Genomic DNA, 17,032 nt, shown 5'->3' with positions numbered 1-17,032 from the left:
CTGAAGCAGAGTGAGCAGCAGAACAGGACAGCTGGTCCTCTGAAAGGCCTTCTAGACTGTGCGTGTCAGCGACCACCCGCCACTGGCCCTGTTGTCTTTATGTCCTAGCAGCCTCTGAAATGATCTTTCTTAGGAGCCTCCTGAGGGAGGTCGGTTTTATTTACCTCTGAGTCTCCAGGGCCTAGCACAGTGCCCACCTCATTTTGATTGACTTATTTTTTTGGTGCTGGGGATTGAACCCAGGGATACTTTTCCCACCGAGCTACATCTCCAGTCCTTTTTATTTTTTACTTTGAGACAGGGCCTAAGTTGTTGAGAGTCTTGCTAAGATGCTGAGGCTGGCCTTGAACTTGCAATCCTCCTGCCTCAGCCTCCTGAGAAGCCGGAATTAAGCCACCATGCCTGGCTGTCTGGTTCATTTATAAATAAATGAATGAGACCAGTACTAGCAGGTTGCCTATTAATCAATCAAGTAGTTGGATTTCTTAACTTTCCAATTGGAGAAAGTGATGTCATCTACCCACAGAGAAAAATTGGATATATTTGGGGGTAGGGAAAGTCATCTTCCTGCATTTATATTCATAGTATAGTGAAATATTAATAGTCTTTATGGTTTCTTTTGATAATATATACTTATCTCTATTTGATGCAATCTCATCATTGAAAGAAGGTGAAATTATAGGGTAACTAGAAAGTTACGATAGCATAACCTTAAGCATAATAATTTAGAAGATTTTCACCTGAACTTTGTTTAAAATAAGAAATTTGAAAAAAAAAAATCCGAGACTCAGTTCAGTTCAGCAAATTTGTCTCACTGAGTCCAGTATTATCTATTGCATTTGGTAAGAATTCAGACTTTTACAAAGGAAGATTCTTTGACATTAATGAAATGAACTTTATGTGTTAATGGAACTGAAGAACTTGGACTCTGAAACCTAATGTTCTTCTGGGGTGTCACCCAACAGTATAGCACTTGCCTAGTGTACACAGGCCCTGGGTTTGATCCCTAGCACAGAAGAGAGAGAGAGAAAGAGAGATGAAAAGGAAAAAAATAATTTCTTCAAAGTGTTCTCTATACTCAAGAAAATATCAACTGAAAAGAAAAAGCTGGTAAAAAGTGACAGTCATTTCTGATATCGATGTCCACACCTGGAGGTACTGTGACAATTATGACATCCACTGGGCTTATTAATGCGTTCTTCCCAAGGTCTCAGAGTTCATAACTTACTCCTTTATAATTATAGTGAAATATCCCCATTTCTTGCTTGGATTATACCAAATCCCTCCAAGCAGCTAAGTAGTAAGAGTAAGTGAACCTAAGTTTCTAGAAATTACTGGTATCTTGTTCAGAGCTGGGCCAACATGTTAGAGTTCGCAGGTCATCACAGAATAGAAAATGAGTTCATTCATGAAGCTCTTAGGAGCACCTTTGCAGGTCACGTGGCGGCCAGAAGACAGGAGCAGTCCCCGCGCTTCTGGAACTAACGGACCTATTAGAAAATGTGACTATCCCATCTGAACAAAACGGAAAACTCACACAACTCTCTTCTCACTGTTTTACTAGAAAGCGGAAAATAGAAATCTTTGCCCAAGAACTTTGGCTTGGAGGCCCAGAGATGGGGCACTGGGAATCTAATGCCACTGCCTCGGGGTTTTTGAACACTAGAAGACAAAAAATTCAGGGGAGAGAAAAACAACTGCCCATAGCCGTTGGCCTTGCTGGAAAGACCTGTGGGCTGCACAGTCCCAAGGTGGCTCTGACCAGTTTCCCACCGCACTGTCCTCAGTGGCACAAGACACCCTGGTGCTGGATATGACTATAGAGAGGGTGTGAGTCGGACTGAGTCCCTGGCGGTGACAGGGGAAGAATCCGGCAGGATCCACAGAATCTACCTGAGAAGAAAGGAGACATGAGTGACCTCAGGCCGAAGTTAGAGTTCAGAGGATAAACCAGTTACATGTGGGGAACCTTCTCTCAAGGAAGACAGCTGAGCATTTGCCCTGGTTGTGTGGGTTGTTGTTATGGTTTGGATTTACTGTTTTTATAGTTAGAAGTCATATTTAAAATTTGTCTGAAAAAAAAATTTTTTTTAATTGGGGATTGAACTCAGTGGCACTTTACCACAGAACTACATCACCAGCCCCTTTTAAACTTTTTTATTTTGAGACAGGATCTCGCTGGCTTGCTAAGGCCTCACTAAGTTGCTGAGGCTGGCTTCAAACCTGTGATCCTCCTGCCTCAGCCTCCTGCACTGCCTGCCCACCTTGTCTAAAGTTTTAAATTAGTGAAAACACTCATACATACAGTAAATGGTACCATACTTCAAGTAGTCCAATGTTATATGCTTGTAACTGCCACATTTTGATGAAAACAACTTCTTTTAAAAATCTCTTTTTTAAATTAAAGAATTTTTTTCAAACTGGGTTCAATGTTTCCTACATTAACTTAGACATAATAATGTTGGTCAGCTTTATCATGACTATGCCTTGCTAGCTTATGCTTTAACAATCTTCCTCAGACTTTCTCCCTTAACTGTCTGAACTGATGCCTGATGGGTTTTATTTTGTTCTGAGATAAAAATGAGTCCTGGGAAAGAATCTAGAGGGGATAAGAAGATGATTGGCATGTGATAATTTTCATCATTCACCTAGCTGCCTTCCTTCCTGGGATTCAAGAGACAAATTCAACAGAGAACCATATTCCAGAGCCCTTGGGTAGAAGTATCAATTTTAGAAATTTCTCTGAATTTCTGAAAATTAGTAGAAGCTACTCTGATTTTTCTGTCAGTTGCAGTAAAATCATGACATGGCTGACTTAGCAGCAGGTTGCATATCTCTAGAAAAAAATGGTTCCAAGCCAGACACACACAGCTACTTGGGAGGCTAAGGCAGAAGGATCCCAAGTTGGAGGCCAGTCTGAGCAACTTAGCAAGACCCCCATCTCAAAATAAATAATAAAAATGTAGTTGAGTGGCAGGAAATTTGTCTAGCATGCAAGAAGCCCTGGGTTCAATCCCCCAGCACAGGGAGAGGGGATGGCTCCCGATTTCCTTTCGTTGGAAAGCAGCCCTGATAGGGTGGTTGCATTTCTGAGTGGGCGTTCTGAAGGTCCCAGCAATGGAGGAAAGGTTAAGCTGTAAAAATCATTCCCCGGAACAGACCCTCCACGCAGAGTTCTATAGGAGACCCCACTGGAGTTGGGGGCCTGTTTACCTAGTGACCATCTGGCTGCCATCCCAGGCCAGAGCATCAACTTGCCAAACGTGACTGGAGAACACAGCCAAACTCTCAGAGAGCATTCCACGTTCCAGACCAAGTCCACATACTCATTGCATGCTTTACTCTTGATTTAAATAAAAAGAAGTAAAGTGACATATCAAACTCCAACAGGAGCAGACTTGGAATTCAGTAACTCGTTCTTATTCCCCCCACACCTGTATTCTTTCCACAAATACTCTATTGGATTGTGGAAGCCTAAAAGCTAGTGGAGATTTATTTTTAGGTTGATTTCTGGGTTCTCGTCAGTGTTTTCATTTTGTTCCTTTTCTTTTCTTTTCTTCATTTTTTGGAGTAGTGGGAATTGAACCCAGAGGTATTCTACCACTGAACTACTTCCCCAGCCCTTTTTATGTTTATTTTGAGGCAGAGTCTGGATACATTGCTGAGGCTGGACCTAGCTTGCCGTCTTCCTGCCTCAGTCTCCCAGGTAGCTGGGATTAAGCACCAGGCTTTCTTATTTTTCCTTCTTTTTAAAAAAAAAATTGTTTGTTTTTTTTTTTTTTTTTGTTGTAGGTGGACACAATACCTTTGTTTTATTTATTTATTATTTTTATGTGGTGCAGAGGATCAAACCCAGTGCCTCACATGTGCTAGGCAAGTGCTCTACCACTGAGCCACAACCCCAGTCCCTCATTTTTCCCTCTTAAAAAAGGATGTTCACACTGGGTGCAATGACGCATGCCTGTGATCCTGGTGGCTTGGGAGGCACAGGACTGACACAGGAGGACAGCTTCTTGGAGGCCTCGGCAACTTATTGAGACTATCTCAAAATAAAAACGGATTAAATTTTTAAAAATTTAACAAGGATGTTCATAATAAAATTAAATGGAAATGTTTCAGGATTTAGTGAGGTTATAAGCATCTTTATTAATCACTTAAGACTGCTTGGTCCTTCAGGTAAGAAAATATTAGATTTGGCCTAAAAAATGAAAACTTATTTTTCTCCCCAGATCACTTAATCCTTAATTTTTTATTTTTTACTGTTTTGTTTGTTTGTTTGTTTTTCGTTTCTTGTATTAGGGATTGAAACTACTTAGCCACACTCTCAGTCCTTTATATTTTATTTTGAGACAGGGTTTCCCTAAATTGCCCAGGCTGGCCTCAACCTTGGGATCCTCTGGCCTAGACCTCCTGTGTTGCTAGGATTACAGATATATACCCAACTTTTAACTAAAATTCTTTAAAACTCCTCAAGACCTATTAACATTAAATTTCTTTTCTTTTATGTTGATGCTGATATAACTATCATAGAAGAATATATCCTGGTCTAGTTATTAGAAATAAAATCAATATTATCTCTAATAGTACATTAAAATTTTCTATAGAAGTTCAATGTCTATAAATTCATGACATGAAAACTTGCAGTGTTGACCTCCACAATTTAGGTTCCTTTAAGAAACTTGTGATCCTTCTGTCTTAGCCTCCTGAGTTGCTGGTTACTGTGTGCACCACACTGCTCCCGGCCACATGTGGTTTTAAAACCAAGACGTAGGCCAACATTCTTTTGAAGCATATATGTCTTATCTAATGGTGACCAATAGATCCACATGAAATTAGATTAAAAAGTGCTGCAACCTATATTTGAATATAAAAGCTCTTTTTGTTCACCTCTAGCCTGAACAAGAGAAACATAAAGGGAAATGGATATTTCAACCCAGCGAATTTCCTGGGTTTTCAGGTTTGGTGCCTGTTGCTTTTGAAGGTCACCTTTTTGCGCTTTCTTCCACTGCTATGGGCCTGAACATTTATATGATCTTAGAAACCACGATTCTGTCCCGTATCCCTTATTTGGAAAATCATCTGAATAGCTTCTAAAAAGTTATAACATTTGGGTGAAAACCTGCCGAAGGCAGCTGGGTAAAATTCACCAAATGTAGCTCATCCTTTGAGCCATCGATTTCACTTTGGGGAATGTAGTTGTGTCTTACTAAAATAATCATGGACCCAAGGATATGGGTATAAGGAAAGAATAGTCATCTTAGTCTTGTTTGTAACAGTAAAAAAATCAGAAACTAAATTCCTAATAATAAGGGATTGAGTAACTATGATATTTCACATCTGTTCCACGAAATACCACAGAGGCATTAAAAATGAGAGAGCGCATGGGCTGGGGTTGTGACTCAGAGGCAGAGCTCTTTCCCAGCACGGGTGAGACACTGGTGCCACATTAAAAAAATCTAAATAAATAAAATAAGGGTATAATGTCCATCTACAACTAAAAATATATTTAAAAAAATGATAGAGTGCTGTGTTTAAACATATCTGATGAGGTTGCAGTGTGGCTCAGTGGTAGAGCACCTGGTTAGCATGTGTGAGGCCCTGGGTATGATCCCCAATACCACCAAAAAAAAAAAAAAGGTAAACAGAATTACCATATGATCCAGCAAGGCCACTCCTAGATACAAACCCTAAGATTTGAAAGCAGGAAGTCCAACTAGCACATGTACATGTATGTTCATAGCAGTACCATCCATAATAGCTAAAAGGGAGGCAACCCAAGTGTTCATCAAAGGAAGAATGGATAAAGGAATTATGGCATATGTGTGTGTATATAGATGTATATATCCATATATGCATATACATTCCTATGCATGTATATGTGTACACACACACACAATGGATTTTCCAGCCTATGGGTAACCTGTGAAAATATGCTAACTGAAAGAAGCTAGTTAAAAAAAGGTTACTTGAATGATTCCATTTAATGAAATGTCCAGAAGAGATAAATCCATGAGACAATACAGACTGGTGGTCAAAGGCTTGAGGGTTCATGAGTTCAGGGCTTCCTTTTTGGGCGATGGAAATATTTTGGAACTTAATAGAGGTAGGGGTTATAGAACATGGTCAATGTACTAAATGCCAATGAATTGCTCATTTTAAAATGGTAAAGGGCTAGGGTAGAGTTCAGTGGTGGAACGCCGGGTTTAATCCCCAGCACTGTAAACAACAAAAAATTAATATGTGAATAAAAATAATGATTTGTGAGTCTTACCTCAATTGTAAAAACAAACGCACGCCCACACACACAAAATATTTATGTGTATAAAATAGAAGGACATACAACTTGTTAATAGTCTTTCTGACTGGTAGAATTGTTCATCTTTGCTCGTTGGTGTCAATAAATGTGAATTTCATTCATATTTTAAGCGCAACCAGTTTTTCAAAGATTATTGTAGTGTGAGGTGTGTGGAGTATAGTGACATCCTCCTTCCACTTCTGGAAGGTCATGACACAGTTCCAAGGATGCATAAGCAGCACCCATTCTTCTGGTTATTCCCAATACAGACTGTCCTCAGACACCAACTATAGCCATGGCAGGAGCATTCCTGTATGGAAGTGAGGGGCAGGAAGGAAGCCTTAAAGAAAAGGGGAAGAAGCTCATAGCTTTGTACCTACTGTGAGCCTGGCCCTGCTGTATTGTTATGATACTGCAGTTTGTCCTTGAGCAAGTCTCTGCATCTCAATAGACCTCTGTCCACTACTTCATAAAATGTACAGATTGAACTGCAGCAGCCCTGGAGTCCCTTTGCTGCTAACATGCTATGATCTGACACTGGTGCTGTGCTTTATTCTCAAGTCAACAGCCCCCAAGGAAGTGACAGCTCTCATGGAGGCTGTCTGGGCAGATGCACATTTTAATTCCATTTTTATCATTATCATTAGGTAAACCTAATGCATTTTATTTATTTTTTTTAAATTTTATTTTATTGTAAACAAATGGGATACATGTTGTTTCTCTGTTTGTACATGGCATAAAGGCATACCATTTGTGTAGCCTCCTTTTCTTCTGAGCCTGAGTGTGCCTTGTGTTCACTATGTCCAAGACCGGGCAGGATGGTTCCAGATAGCGGAGCAAGACCCAGGCTTCCCTTGAAATCCAGGTAGATGGAATGAGGGGCGGGGGGCGCTGCAATGTGTGCTCCGAGCAGCCTCCAAGTTCTTACTCTTGGAACCTCCCCGGGCACTCACTACATGGACCACTGAGGGTGTGGTAAGTGAGCATCTTGTGCGTCTTTAGTACTCTCTCACTTCCAACTGATAACTCATTTGTTTTAGGACTATCCTCTTGCCTGGTTATGTTCAGAACACTTTATAAAATAATCTCTAATTGATACCCCAAACCAAAAATATGATAAAGCTTCTAGAGAGTCTATGTAACTCTAAGGAACTAAGTTTATTTCTTCTTTAAGCCTATAAATGCAATTTTATTTGTAAATGCATTTAGAGTTTGTCCTTTGCCCTAAAGTATCATCCCCAGCAAGAAAATGAAGCAGTGGTGAACTTTATTCCATTTAAGGCCAATGTTCAGGATCCATTCCACCTTTCCAAATAGCTTGTAGCTCCTAATTCCTAGAATCTGAACCACAGTCCTCTAGTTTCTCATCTTTGGTTAACCCTTGTTGCCAAACCCCCTTTTCCAAAACTGTTGTCTGCAGCTTCTGTAGGAATGACAATCTTTGCTAGAAAAAGCTCTCCCCTGAGAGGAAAAAAAAACACCAGAAACTTCCATTCAGGATACAGGATGCCAAAACCTGAAGGAAACTTCTCATTTTCATGCAGTAGAGTACTTCAGTATTTAATTATTGCAGTGAGCTGTGAGAGAAATAGTTTAACAGTTTGAATTATCAGTAGCCATCCCTGGGGTCTTTCATTGCTGATTCTGCCTGTTTCTATCTCTGGACAAATGACTATTTCAGTATTTTAGTTTTTTCATTTTTAAAAAATTAAGTTTTTTTTTTTTTTTTTTTTTTTTAATCCTCCTCAAACTTTGATCATTATACAATCATCACTAAAATATTTCACCATGTAAGAATCACCTTTTGGGGGGCAATTTATCAGTACCTGCCAAATGCAAATGTTTTGACTCAGCAACTCTACTTGAAGGTACCTTTCCTAAAGACCTACACATGCCTAAGAGAAATGTACAACAGTTTCCTGCAGCAGCACTGTTAAGAGTGAAAAAATGGTAAAGAACTTGAATGTTCATCAGAAAGGGATCAGTAAGTGAATGAACAGATTTCGATGGAGCATCATACTAAGGAAAGTTATTTTTTATCTTGTGACTAAAGAAAAAATCAGTTTATAGTTTATAAAAACTTACAAGTATCTCTCTATCCTCCCTTTTGTTTCCTTCCTTCCTCTCTCCCCTTTTTGGTGCTAGGGATCAAACTCAGGGCCTCCAGCAGATAAGCATACTCTACCACTAAGCTACACTCCAAGCCCTCTTCTACTGATTTCTATTACTGGGTTTCAAGCTCCACGTAACCCTCCTGCTCACTCATAGTCTATCTTCGTATTATTCCAGATCTATTTCTACTTCCTTTTCAGTGGGTACTTAATAAAATCAGCTCTTTGGAAGGTCCAGACATGCCTAAAGGTGTGACTACATTTCCTCCTGGCAGATATGATCTGTTTTAGAGTGAAGCCCACTGGAAGTGGCATATTATGTTCACATTTTGTGTGTGGTATGTATTTCTGTGCCATGGTGTTATCATGAAATAGCAGCATTCCTAGAACAGAGTAACAATTTGCCTCATTACTCCAGGGAGGCAACTTGGCTGAGACCCAGGGAATTTCCCTAGTTGTGATAAGTGTTAGCACTGCTTTGCCATAAGGGGACAAGAAAGCCCATCAGTGGTGCACACCTGTAATCCCAGCTACTCAGGAAGCTGTGGCAGGAGGTTCCCAAGTTCAAGGCCAGTCTCTGAAGCATAGCAAGACTGTGTCTCAAAGGGGTGGTGAAATAACTCAGTGGTAAATCATTTCTGAGATCAATCCCCAGTACCAAAAAATAAATAAATAAATTAAAATAGAGGCCAAGAAAATGAATAACCTTTCATCTTTTGTTGGAAAGCTATCCAAATCATTCTCTGGGTTTCATCTAGTAGTAAAAGGTATTTCAAAGATCACTTGAAAGTGACAATAAAGCATTAGTATGAAAAATAAGGTTAAATAGCTATCATCACAATCCCTTATTAACTAGACAGCCTAATTACTAGCCAATGGTTCACACTTGGGGATTGAGACTTGGAGCTGTTGATGTATGCAAATGCAGTAATACAACACCGTCACATGAAGAAGCACTCCACTGGTACTGAAAAAGGCTATTCTGGGCCTCTTCAGGTGTTACACCAGACAGACCTAGAGCTAACTTATCAAAGTGGTGAACATGTTTTTATTAAAAAAAAAACAAAAAAAAAAAAACACACTACTTTCTTTCCTGTGTTTTCAATATAGGTACTGCCATCAACACCTAAGCAAGTTATACGATTCCGTCGACAGTGAGGTAAGGATCTGTTGAATGGCTGTCATACAGGTGCTCTTCCTACATTCTGTCATTTAATCCTTGCCCCATGGAGCACACAACACATACCTTTTCCTTCTCCAGATTTCACTCAAGGAAATTAACCTAGCAAATGTCAGAATCTTGATGGAAGATGACCAGACTAATTATAGTAACTAAGGAGCAATAGGTAAACGAGGAAAGAGGATTTTGGTCAGTATGCCCCCTACACTGATTTCAAAAATATATAAAACTTATTAAATTTAATTGATTGCTTAATCTTTTAAATAAAAAATCTTTAAACTCCACTGTGCTACAGTAGTTACCTCTGAGCACTATAAGTCACTCCCCCAACCCCAATCATATCATTTACAAATAACAAGGTTTTTATACTAGATTATCTAAGTTGCCTGACTTTGAGATTTAGACTCAGTATCCCAGTTCCCCAGGGCATACTCTTTACAGCCATTAAACAGAACTCATTAGTTTTTTGATTTGAGGGATTTTGTCTGGTCCATTCCCTCAAAGATCTGAAGCCAGTTAAACCTTTGTTCCCATTCTCCACATCCTAAACAGGGTAGTGTCATGACACACCCACTAAAGTTACAAACAAGTTCCTTGAGGCAGAATTCATTCCTAAAATGAATCAGACTTACTAGCAACAGATGTTGACAATGGTGGTTCCACAGTTGTAGAAACTTCCATCTAAATCAGACAAAAAACGAGTCATCTGTTCCCCTTGACTAAAAATTTGATAAACTCTGAGACAACCAGTCTGTTGAGGTCCTCAATTCACTTAGACCTGTTAGATCTTTAATTATCACCAATGCTGCTTTCCACTTAGATGTGCCTTGCTTTGAAATAAAAATCTTAATTCAACATTCTGAAAGCAAAATTAGTTTCTCCCCATTTATATATATAGCATCCTTGAGTACTTGGAATATTTGACAAAACCTGTTTTCATCAGCCCATTACCTATTTATAAGCATAAGTGAGTATTTTTAAAGGGAAAAACTTTGCCAGCCCTTATACTTATTTAAAAGGTGTTGCTAGGAGGCATTACTGGAAACGATTGAACAAAATCTTAAATTCTTAAGTGAAAGCCATTTAACTAATATTTAAAACCTCTGCAATTATTAGTTTATTAGTATCATCCAGGACTCAGATGTTCAGTATTCCTCCTGAAATTACATAAACAAATGCAAATGGAAAGAATCCAAGTCAAAATTATATAACAAAACAGCACTCCATCACAAAAGCGTGTAAATTACAAGAACGCTATTTTAAAACACTGGCACTTTAAGAGAACGATAATCTCAAAAACCACAAAATTGCCAAATTGTTCCCTAAACTGCTAAGCAGATAAACATGACTAATGAATGAGTTTGGATTTTTGTTAAAAAAAAAAATCAAAATCAAATAAATTGGATAATTGGTAGAGATGCAAAGTTTTTTCCTCATGTCTATTTTGATTTATAAAGGGGCAAACCACAATATAGGAAAACATATCCTACTTTGGACTTGGCATCATAATTTTAAAAGCTGGCCCAATTAAGTAAAAATACTTTCAATGGAGTCTCAAGTTTCCTGAGCAGTCCATATTTAGATAAATGGGAAAAGGCATTTACAGCCAGCACTTTCAGAACCTTCACTGGGACTAATCTCAACAAAAAATTTAATATGGCAGTCTTGTATTTTAAGCTCACGCTTTTGGGGATACATTCTCAGGTCTTCTTTAATGTGGTAACTGCAAAATATAACTGCCATTACATGGTAATGGGAGTTAAGAATATAGAGTCCTCGTGTAAAGATCAGAACATACTTCTCTATTAGTCCTTCAAGGACAGACTTTCAGATTGTTTGATTCTAATAATCCCATGCTGTGAATAGAATTGACTACTCTTCACTTGGTAAATGTAAGTGGGCTATGTGAAATTTGCTATCAACTGATCAAGGTTTTGGAGTTTCAGTTATGGATGAAAATGTCCTCAATTAACTTTTATTACCCCCATCATGATATGCAGGGTGTGTAGACAAAAGTTTTTTTATCATCTAACTATATGAAAAGATAAAGTTATAATTCATGTGATCTAAAATGGGCAAAAGCAAGATTAGCTTCCCCTCAAGAAGAAAAATTTCAGACCTATGAAAAGGACAACAATACTAATAAAAAAAATTGTATTTACTTAGAAGCATTCAGAATGTCAACAAAACAGCTGCAACTTTTTTTTTTTTGCAATTACAGAGTGGTATTCAGTTAACAGAACAACAATTATTTCGTATAAGCTGCATCAGAGACAACTGAAGATGAAAAACTACCGTCCCCATATATAACTAATTTGTGCTGTGCACCAACAAGAACCTGCTTTAAATTTCCATGCCAATTTACAACCCCCATACTGTACCAGGCAAGGTTAGTGGCTATTGAAAATACCACCAGGACAGGGCTATCTAAAGACACATTCGGTAGTGTGTTAACTATACAAAAAAAGACACTGTACAGTTTAAAAACAAATCTTACACAGCCTTACATTTCAATTTTTTTCTTTAAAAGGAGTGAGTTGTGTACAGGGGGGTTAAATGCTTTATAGACAAGAAAAAAAAAACTGCGCTAGAACCAACTTATTCATCATCATCATCTTCTTCTTCATCTTCATCTTCTTCATCTTCCTCTTCCTCCTCATCCTCTTCATCTTCCTCATCTTCCTCCTCTTCCTTCTTTTTCTTGCTTTTTTCAGCCTTGACAACTCCCTTTTTTGCTGCATCAGGTTTTCCTTTAGCTCGGTAGGCAGCAATATCCTTCCAAAATGAAGGGAGGAGAAAACAGGGGAAAAGGCAAAACTATTAAGTAAGGGGCAAAACTTTATAAACCTAGATCCTAGTTACATGCAAATTGCACATATCTCCACTGCACCTTCATCAATAACCAGAACCTGGAAAATACACTTAAAAATAGTATGTGATAATTACAATTAGCAATCTATAACTCAAGAAATGGCACAGTCTAATGCTTCCAATGTTATGCCTCAGTGAGATACAATTACATACTATATGCCTAAGTCTAGTTTATTAAAACTAGAATGCAGAGACTGATTAAAGGGTAGACACTGCCACCTTCTGAATGCAAAAAAGTATTCTACAGGTTTATATTGTCAGACTAATCCACAGTAGAACACTATCTTTTTTTCTAAAAGGTAATTCACTAGTAAGCATACAATCTTTTCAGAATGACTAAAGAAGTTAAAATTTAAGCACTTAATATATTTCCACTGAAGTATTAAAGTTCCAGCTTTTTTGGCAGACTTGAAAATTTGGCAAAGCTAAGGGTTTTGGGGCACCTAAAGGAAAGGAACATAAATGTTTCACACAATGTTTATAATAAATATAGGCTGTATTACTTTGGCCTATTTTTTATACTGCATGTCTGACCAATTTAAATTATTTTTGACTCAAAAATAACTAGCAAAATTTTCAAATTTGAGATACTGGGGAATAACAAAACCAGCTTAAATGTATGACCCTGGCCCAAATCTACTTATATTAAATAAAAAACAAAAAGCCACGAACAATTCAACTCCTCTCTAGTCTTTAAAAGATGAAAAATGACTTAAGCCAGTGTAGCTGCTACACTAAAAACTTATACCTCAAACTATTAAAAGCACAAGAAAACAAGAAAAGATATATTAAAAATAATAAACCAACCTTTGGCATAACCTTTTTACTATAAATGCACACACTTCTTACCTTTTCGTATTTTTCCTTCAGCTTAGCAGCTTTCTTTTCATAAGGCTGCTTATCATCTGCAGCAGTGTTATTCCACATCTCTCCCAGTTTCTTTGCAACATCACCAATGGATAGGCCAGGATGTTCTCCTTTGATTTTGGGGCGATATTCAGAACAGAACAAGAAGAAGGCCGACCTAAGAGAAATTTCATTTTAGGACTGTAAATCAATATGAGCACCAAAACAACTCCTGCAAAACATGCATTCTATCACTATTTAAAGGCTGCCTGTTAATTTCTAACATGCATTAGATAGGGTACAAATATTTAACCAAAAGGTAATTTACGATTATTTAACTTATATTAGTTGAGCTTCAGAGGAACACTTTACAGATTATTTTAGTGATGATAGTTCTAAAGAAACAAAAGGATAAAAAAAATCCTATTAGGATATATTTTGAGCAAAGGAGGTAAACATCTAATTCAAATGCTTGGGCTAACACTCCCATCTAGCAGGAATTTTATGTACACCATTTAAATATACCAACGTGAACCACTATTAGCCCCAAAAAACTGTACAAACTCACAAGGTGGTTTACTAGGTTTCTATTTGTTCCACTATAAAACACGTCATGAAAAAACAAAAAACTTACGGAGGCCTCTTGGGTGCATTGGGATCCTTGAACTTCTTTTTTGTTTCCCCTTTAGGAGGGATATAGGTTTTCATTTCTCTTTCATAACGGGCCTTGTCCGCCTTTGCCATGTCTTCAAATTTTCCTTTCTCTTTAGCAGACATGGTCTAAAAAAGAAGTATTTGTAAGTGTAATATAGAATTTTCAATTATCCAAAGCAGTAAAATGAATAAAAAAAAGTGTCCTTTGCCATTTAATAGCCTTCCATTATGATAACAGTCAGTTAGGATTCCCCCCATCCTAATTTGGAAACTATTACTAGTTATTACCTTGTGTAGTAATGTCTTAAGCTCTCTTACCTTCCACCTCTCTGAGCACTTCTTAGAAAACTCTGAAAAGTTGACTGAAGCATCTGGGTGCTTCTTCTTGTGCTCCTCCCGGCAAGTTTGCACAAAGAATGCATATGATGACATTTTGCCTCTCGGCTTCTTAGGATCTCCTTTGCCCATGTTTAGTTGTTTTTCTATAATTAAATCAAGTGTTGGATGTTAGCAATGAAATTATGATATTTAAGAGCTTAAATGTGCTTACGGAGTGAATGAAAACCAAGGTACTCATTACTTAACACAGTAGTGACATTAACTTCTCATAAAACCAGACGAGAATATGGCAATGATAGCCAATTCCTAGAAGTGGCTATGCCGAGCAAAAAAACAAAACAAAACAAAACAAAACAAAAAAAAAACGGTCTTTCAGTGTGATCTCAAAAAGTGGACACTTATCTGCCTGTGCCTGTTCTGAATATCTAACTGGTCATTTAAACAATTTTTAAATCTGCAAAACCATTTTTAACCAACAAAACCAAAGGTCAAAAAACTCAGGCTGCCAATTTGTAGATTTGCAGTAGACACGGAATAAATAAGGAGACTGAATTGACCTTCCAAATTATAGGCCGTAAAAAAAAAAAAAAAAAAAATCATCGTGCATAGAAAGTTTTCCCAATTACTTAAAAAAATACGCTCTTTGCATAAAACTTTGCTCGGAGGGAGGAGCAGCAAGCGCCAGAGCTCGGAACCAGGCCGGGGGGAGGCGGTGGCACTGCAAGGCAGCCTCGTTTCCTATCGGTTTGGCCCTGAGATGTATTTCTGTTCTGACTAAACACGTCCGGTCTGAAGTTTCTCCGAGTAAACAAGGATGAGGGACAAAAGCCACTCCTGCTCGCGGTTCGGCGGCCCCCTCCCCCCGCCGGGGAGTGTTTCTGGGATCCGTGAAAGTTGGGGTGCCTCCCGCGCGGGGCGGGCGCCCCAGCCGCCAGAACTTCGCTAGCGGCCGCGCGCCGAGGCGAGGCGACCGAGGGACGCGGCCGGGCCCGCAGGCCCGAGGCCGCCACGTGCGCCCGGAAGGCCCGCAGGCCCGCGCCGCCGCCGCCCCCATTTTGTCAGGCGCGGCGCAGGGAGAAGCCCCGCTCGAAATGGGGGCTGGCTCCGCCCGCGGCCGCCGGGGCCGGCGCACGGAATGGCCGCTGCGCGTCTTCCCCGCCTGCGCCGCCGCCGCCGCGAGGGCGAGCGCGAGCGAGAATATGGCTCCTTCCCTTTGTGTGTGTGTGTGTGTGAGTGTGTGAGTGCGCGAGTGTGCAGGCGGCGGGCGGGGCGCGCGCCGCGCTCTGGCGCACACACTCGGCCATTACAGGCCGGGGGGAGGGGCGGGGGGCGCGCGCCGGCCTCCGCTCCCCTCCCCCGCCGGCGGGTGGGGGCGCCGCCGCCGGGCCCACCCGCCCGTCGCTCCCCGCCGCCCTCCGCGCGGGCTCGCGCGCCCCGCCGCCCCCGCACGGAGAACGCGGGGCTGTGAAAAGAGAGAGGAAAAAAAAAAGTTGCCTCGGAACTGCTGCGCCCAGCTCCCCCGCCCGCCCGCCCGCCTTGTTTTCTCTCCAGCCAGCAGCGCCGGGCCCGAGTCAGCCATGTTCCAGCGAGCGCAGCGGCGCCGCTCCCCCCGCCGCCCGGTCGCCGCCGCCGCCACCGCCGCGCCCGGGCCGAGGCCGGGCCGCACCGCCGCCCCCGGCCCACCCGCGCCGCCCTCGCCCGCAGCGGCGCCCCGCCCGCCGCCCGGCCGGCCGCGCTCCCCGCCGGCGCCCGGCTCGCTGCGGCGGCGGCGGCCAATGCAGCCGGGAAGCGCCGCCGCTGCCCGCCGCCGCCGCCGGCCCCGCCGCCCCGGCCGCGCTCCGCGCACGCCACCCTCCCGAACGCCCGGCCCGGGGGCCGAAAACACGTTAAATTTTTTTTTAATTAAAAAAAAATTTTTTTTGCGCCAGTCAGCGCGGACGCCGCCGGGGGTGGAAACTCGCGGGGCGCGGGGCTCCCGGCGCCTCAGGCAGCCCGAGGGCCGGGGCTCGGCGCGGGGCAGCGTTCCCGGCGCCCGGGCAGAGGCTCGCTCCGTGCGCAGTTCCCCCCACGGTCCCCCCTCATTTGCCTTTGTGTGGATCCTGACCCGCCGGCTCCCGGCCGCGGGGATCCGGCCGCCGCGCGGGCTGGGGAGCTGCCGGAGGCGCTCTCCCCGCCGCGGCGCTGCCCCAGACTCACCCTCAGCGAGGCACAGAGTCGCCCAGTGCCCGTCCGGCTCTCACTTGCCCCGGCGCTGTCTCTATGGAGCTCAATGTACTGCAATGGCTGTGAGAGCGGGAGCCAGACGCAGCCTCCTCACTCTCTCCGCTCTGTAACATTACTCTCCAGCCAGCGCGGCTCCTATTGGCTACCGCCAACTCACGGGGCTCGCTTATTGGTCCGTTACCTCCCATTGTCCTGACCAGAGCCCGCTTGCTATTGGCTGTCTCCGGGGACACGTCATCAAGGATTGAAACAGCGCGCAAATCTGAATGTGTGTGTATGCCGGGCAAAGAGGCTGAGGCGCGAGAGGCAGAGGCAGAGGCAGCAGCTGCTACGGGAAAGCAGAGCTCTATGGTGTATGTGTGCATGTGTCTAACCCAAGCCAGCCCCACACCGGAGCGGCCGCCGGAGCGAAAAGGGCCTGACTTTTCCACAAGTGCCTCCAACTCCTCAGGCAAAAGAGACACCCACAGGCCTCCCCCCCCCTTCCTAGCCCACACTCACGCCCAAAGCCGT

At 42.0% G+C, this 17,032-nt stretch overlaps 1 protein-coding gene across 1 annotated transcript; it reads right to left on the bottom strand.

Moving 5' to 3' along the window:
* Positions 1-11,532: 11,532 nt before the first annotated feature.
* Positions 11,533-16,651, bottom strand: HMGB1 (high mobility group box 1). Its single transcript, XM_079138589.1, has 5 exons — positions 16,493-16,651; positions 14,276-14,439; positions 13,938-14,083; positions 13,307-13,481; positions 11,533-12,361 (listed from the first exon to the last, which is right to left on the bottom strand). The coding sequence occupies exons 2-5, from the start codon at positions 14,423-14,425 to the stop codon at positions 12,185-12,187; spliced, it is 648 nt and encodes a 215-aa protein (XP_078994715.1). The 5' UTR covers positions 14,426-14,439; positions 16,493-16,651; the 3' UTR covers positions 11,533-12,184.
* Between the last annotated feature and the right edge of the window lie 381 nt (positions 16,652-17,032).

The sequence above is a fragment of the Sciurus vulgaris genome (assembly GCF_902686455.1).
Source record: "Sciurus vulgaris genome assembly, chromosome: 4".
In the NCBI taxonomy this organism is placed as follows: domain Eukaryota; kingdom Metazoa; phylum Chordata; class Mammalia; order Rodentia; family Sciuridae; genus Sciurus; species Sciurus vulgaris.
Note: the sequence above shows the minus strand (reverse complement) of the source record. Positions and strands in the feature narration are given on the sequence as shown.

Coding starts and splice junctions, on each gene's coding strand:
- HMGB1 (XM_079138589.1), bottom strand. CDS start 14,425: ATGGGCAAAGGAGATCCTAAGAAGCCGAGAGGCAAAATGTCATCATAT. Junction 13,482..13,937: donor AATGCACCCAAGAGGCCTCC/GTAAGTTTTTTG, acceptor AATTTCTCTTAG/GTCGGCCTTCTTCTTGTTCT. Junction 12,362..13,306: donor TGAAGGAAAAATACGAAAAG/GTAAGAAGTGTG, acceptor TCATTTTGGAAG/GATATTGCTGCCTACCGAGC.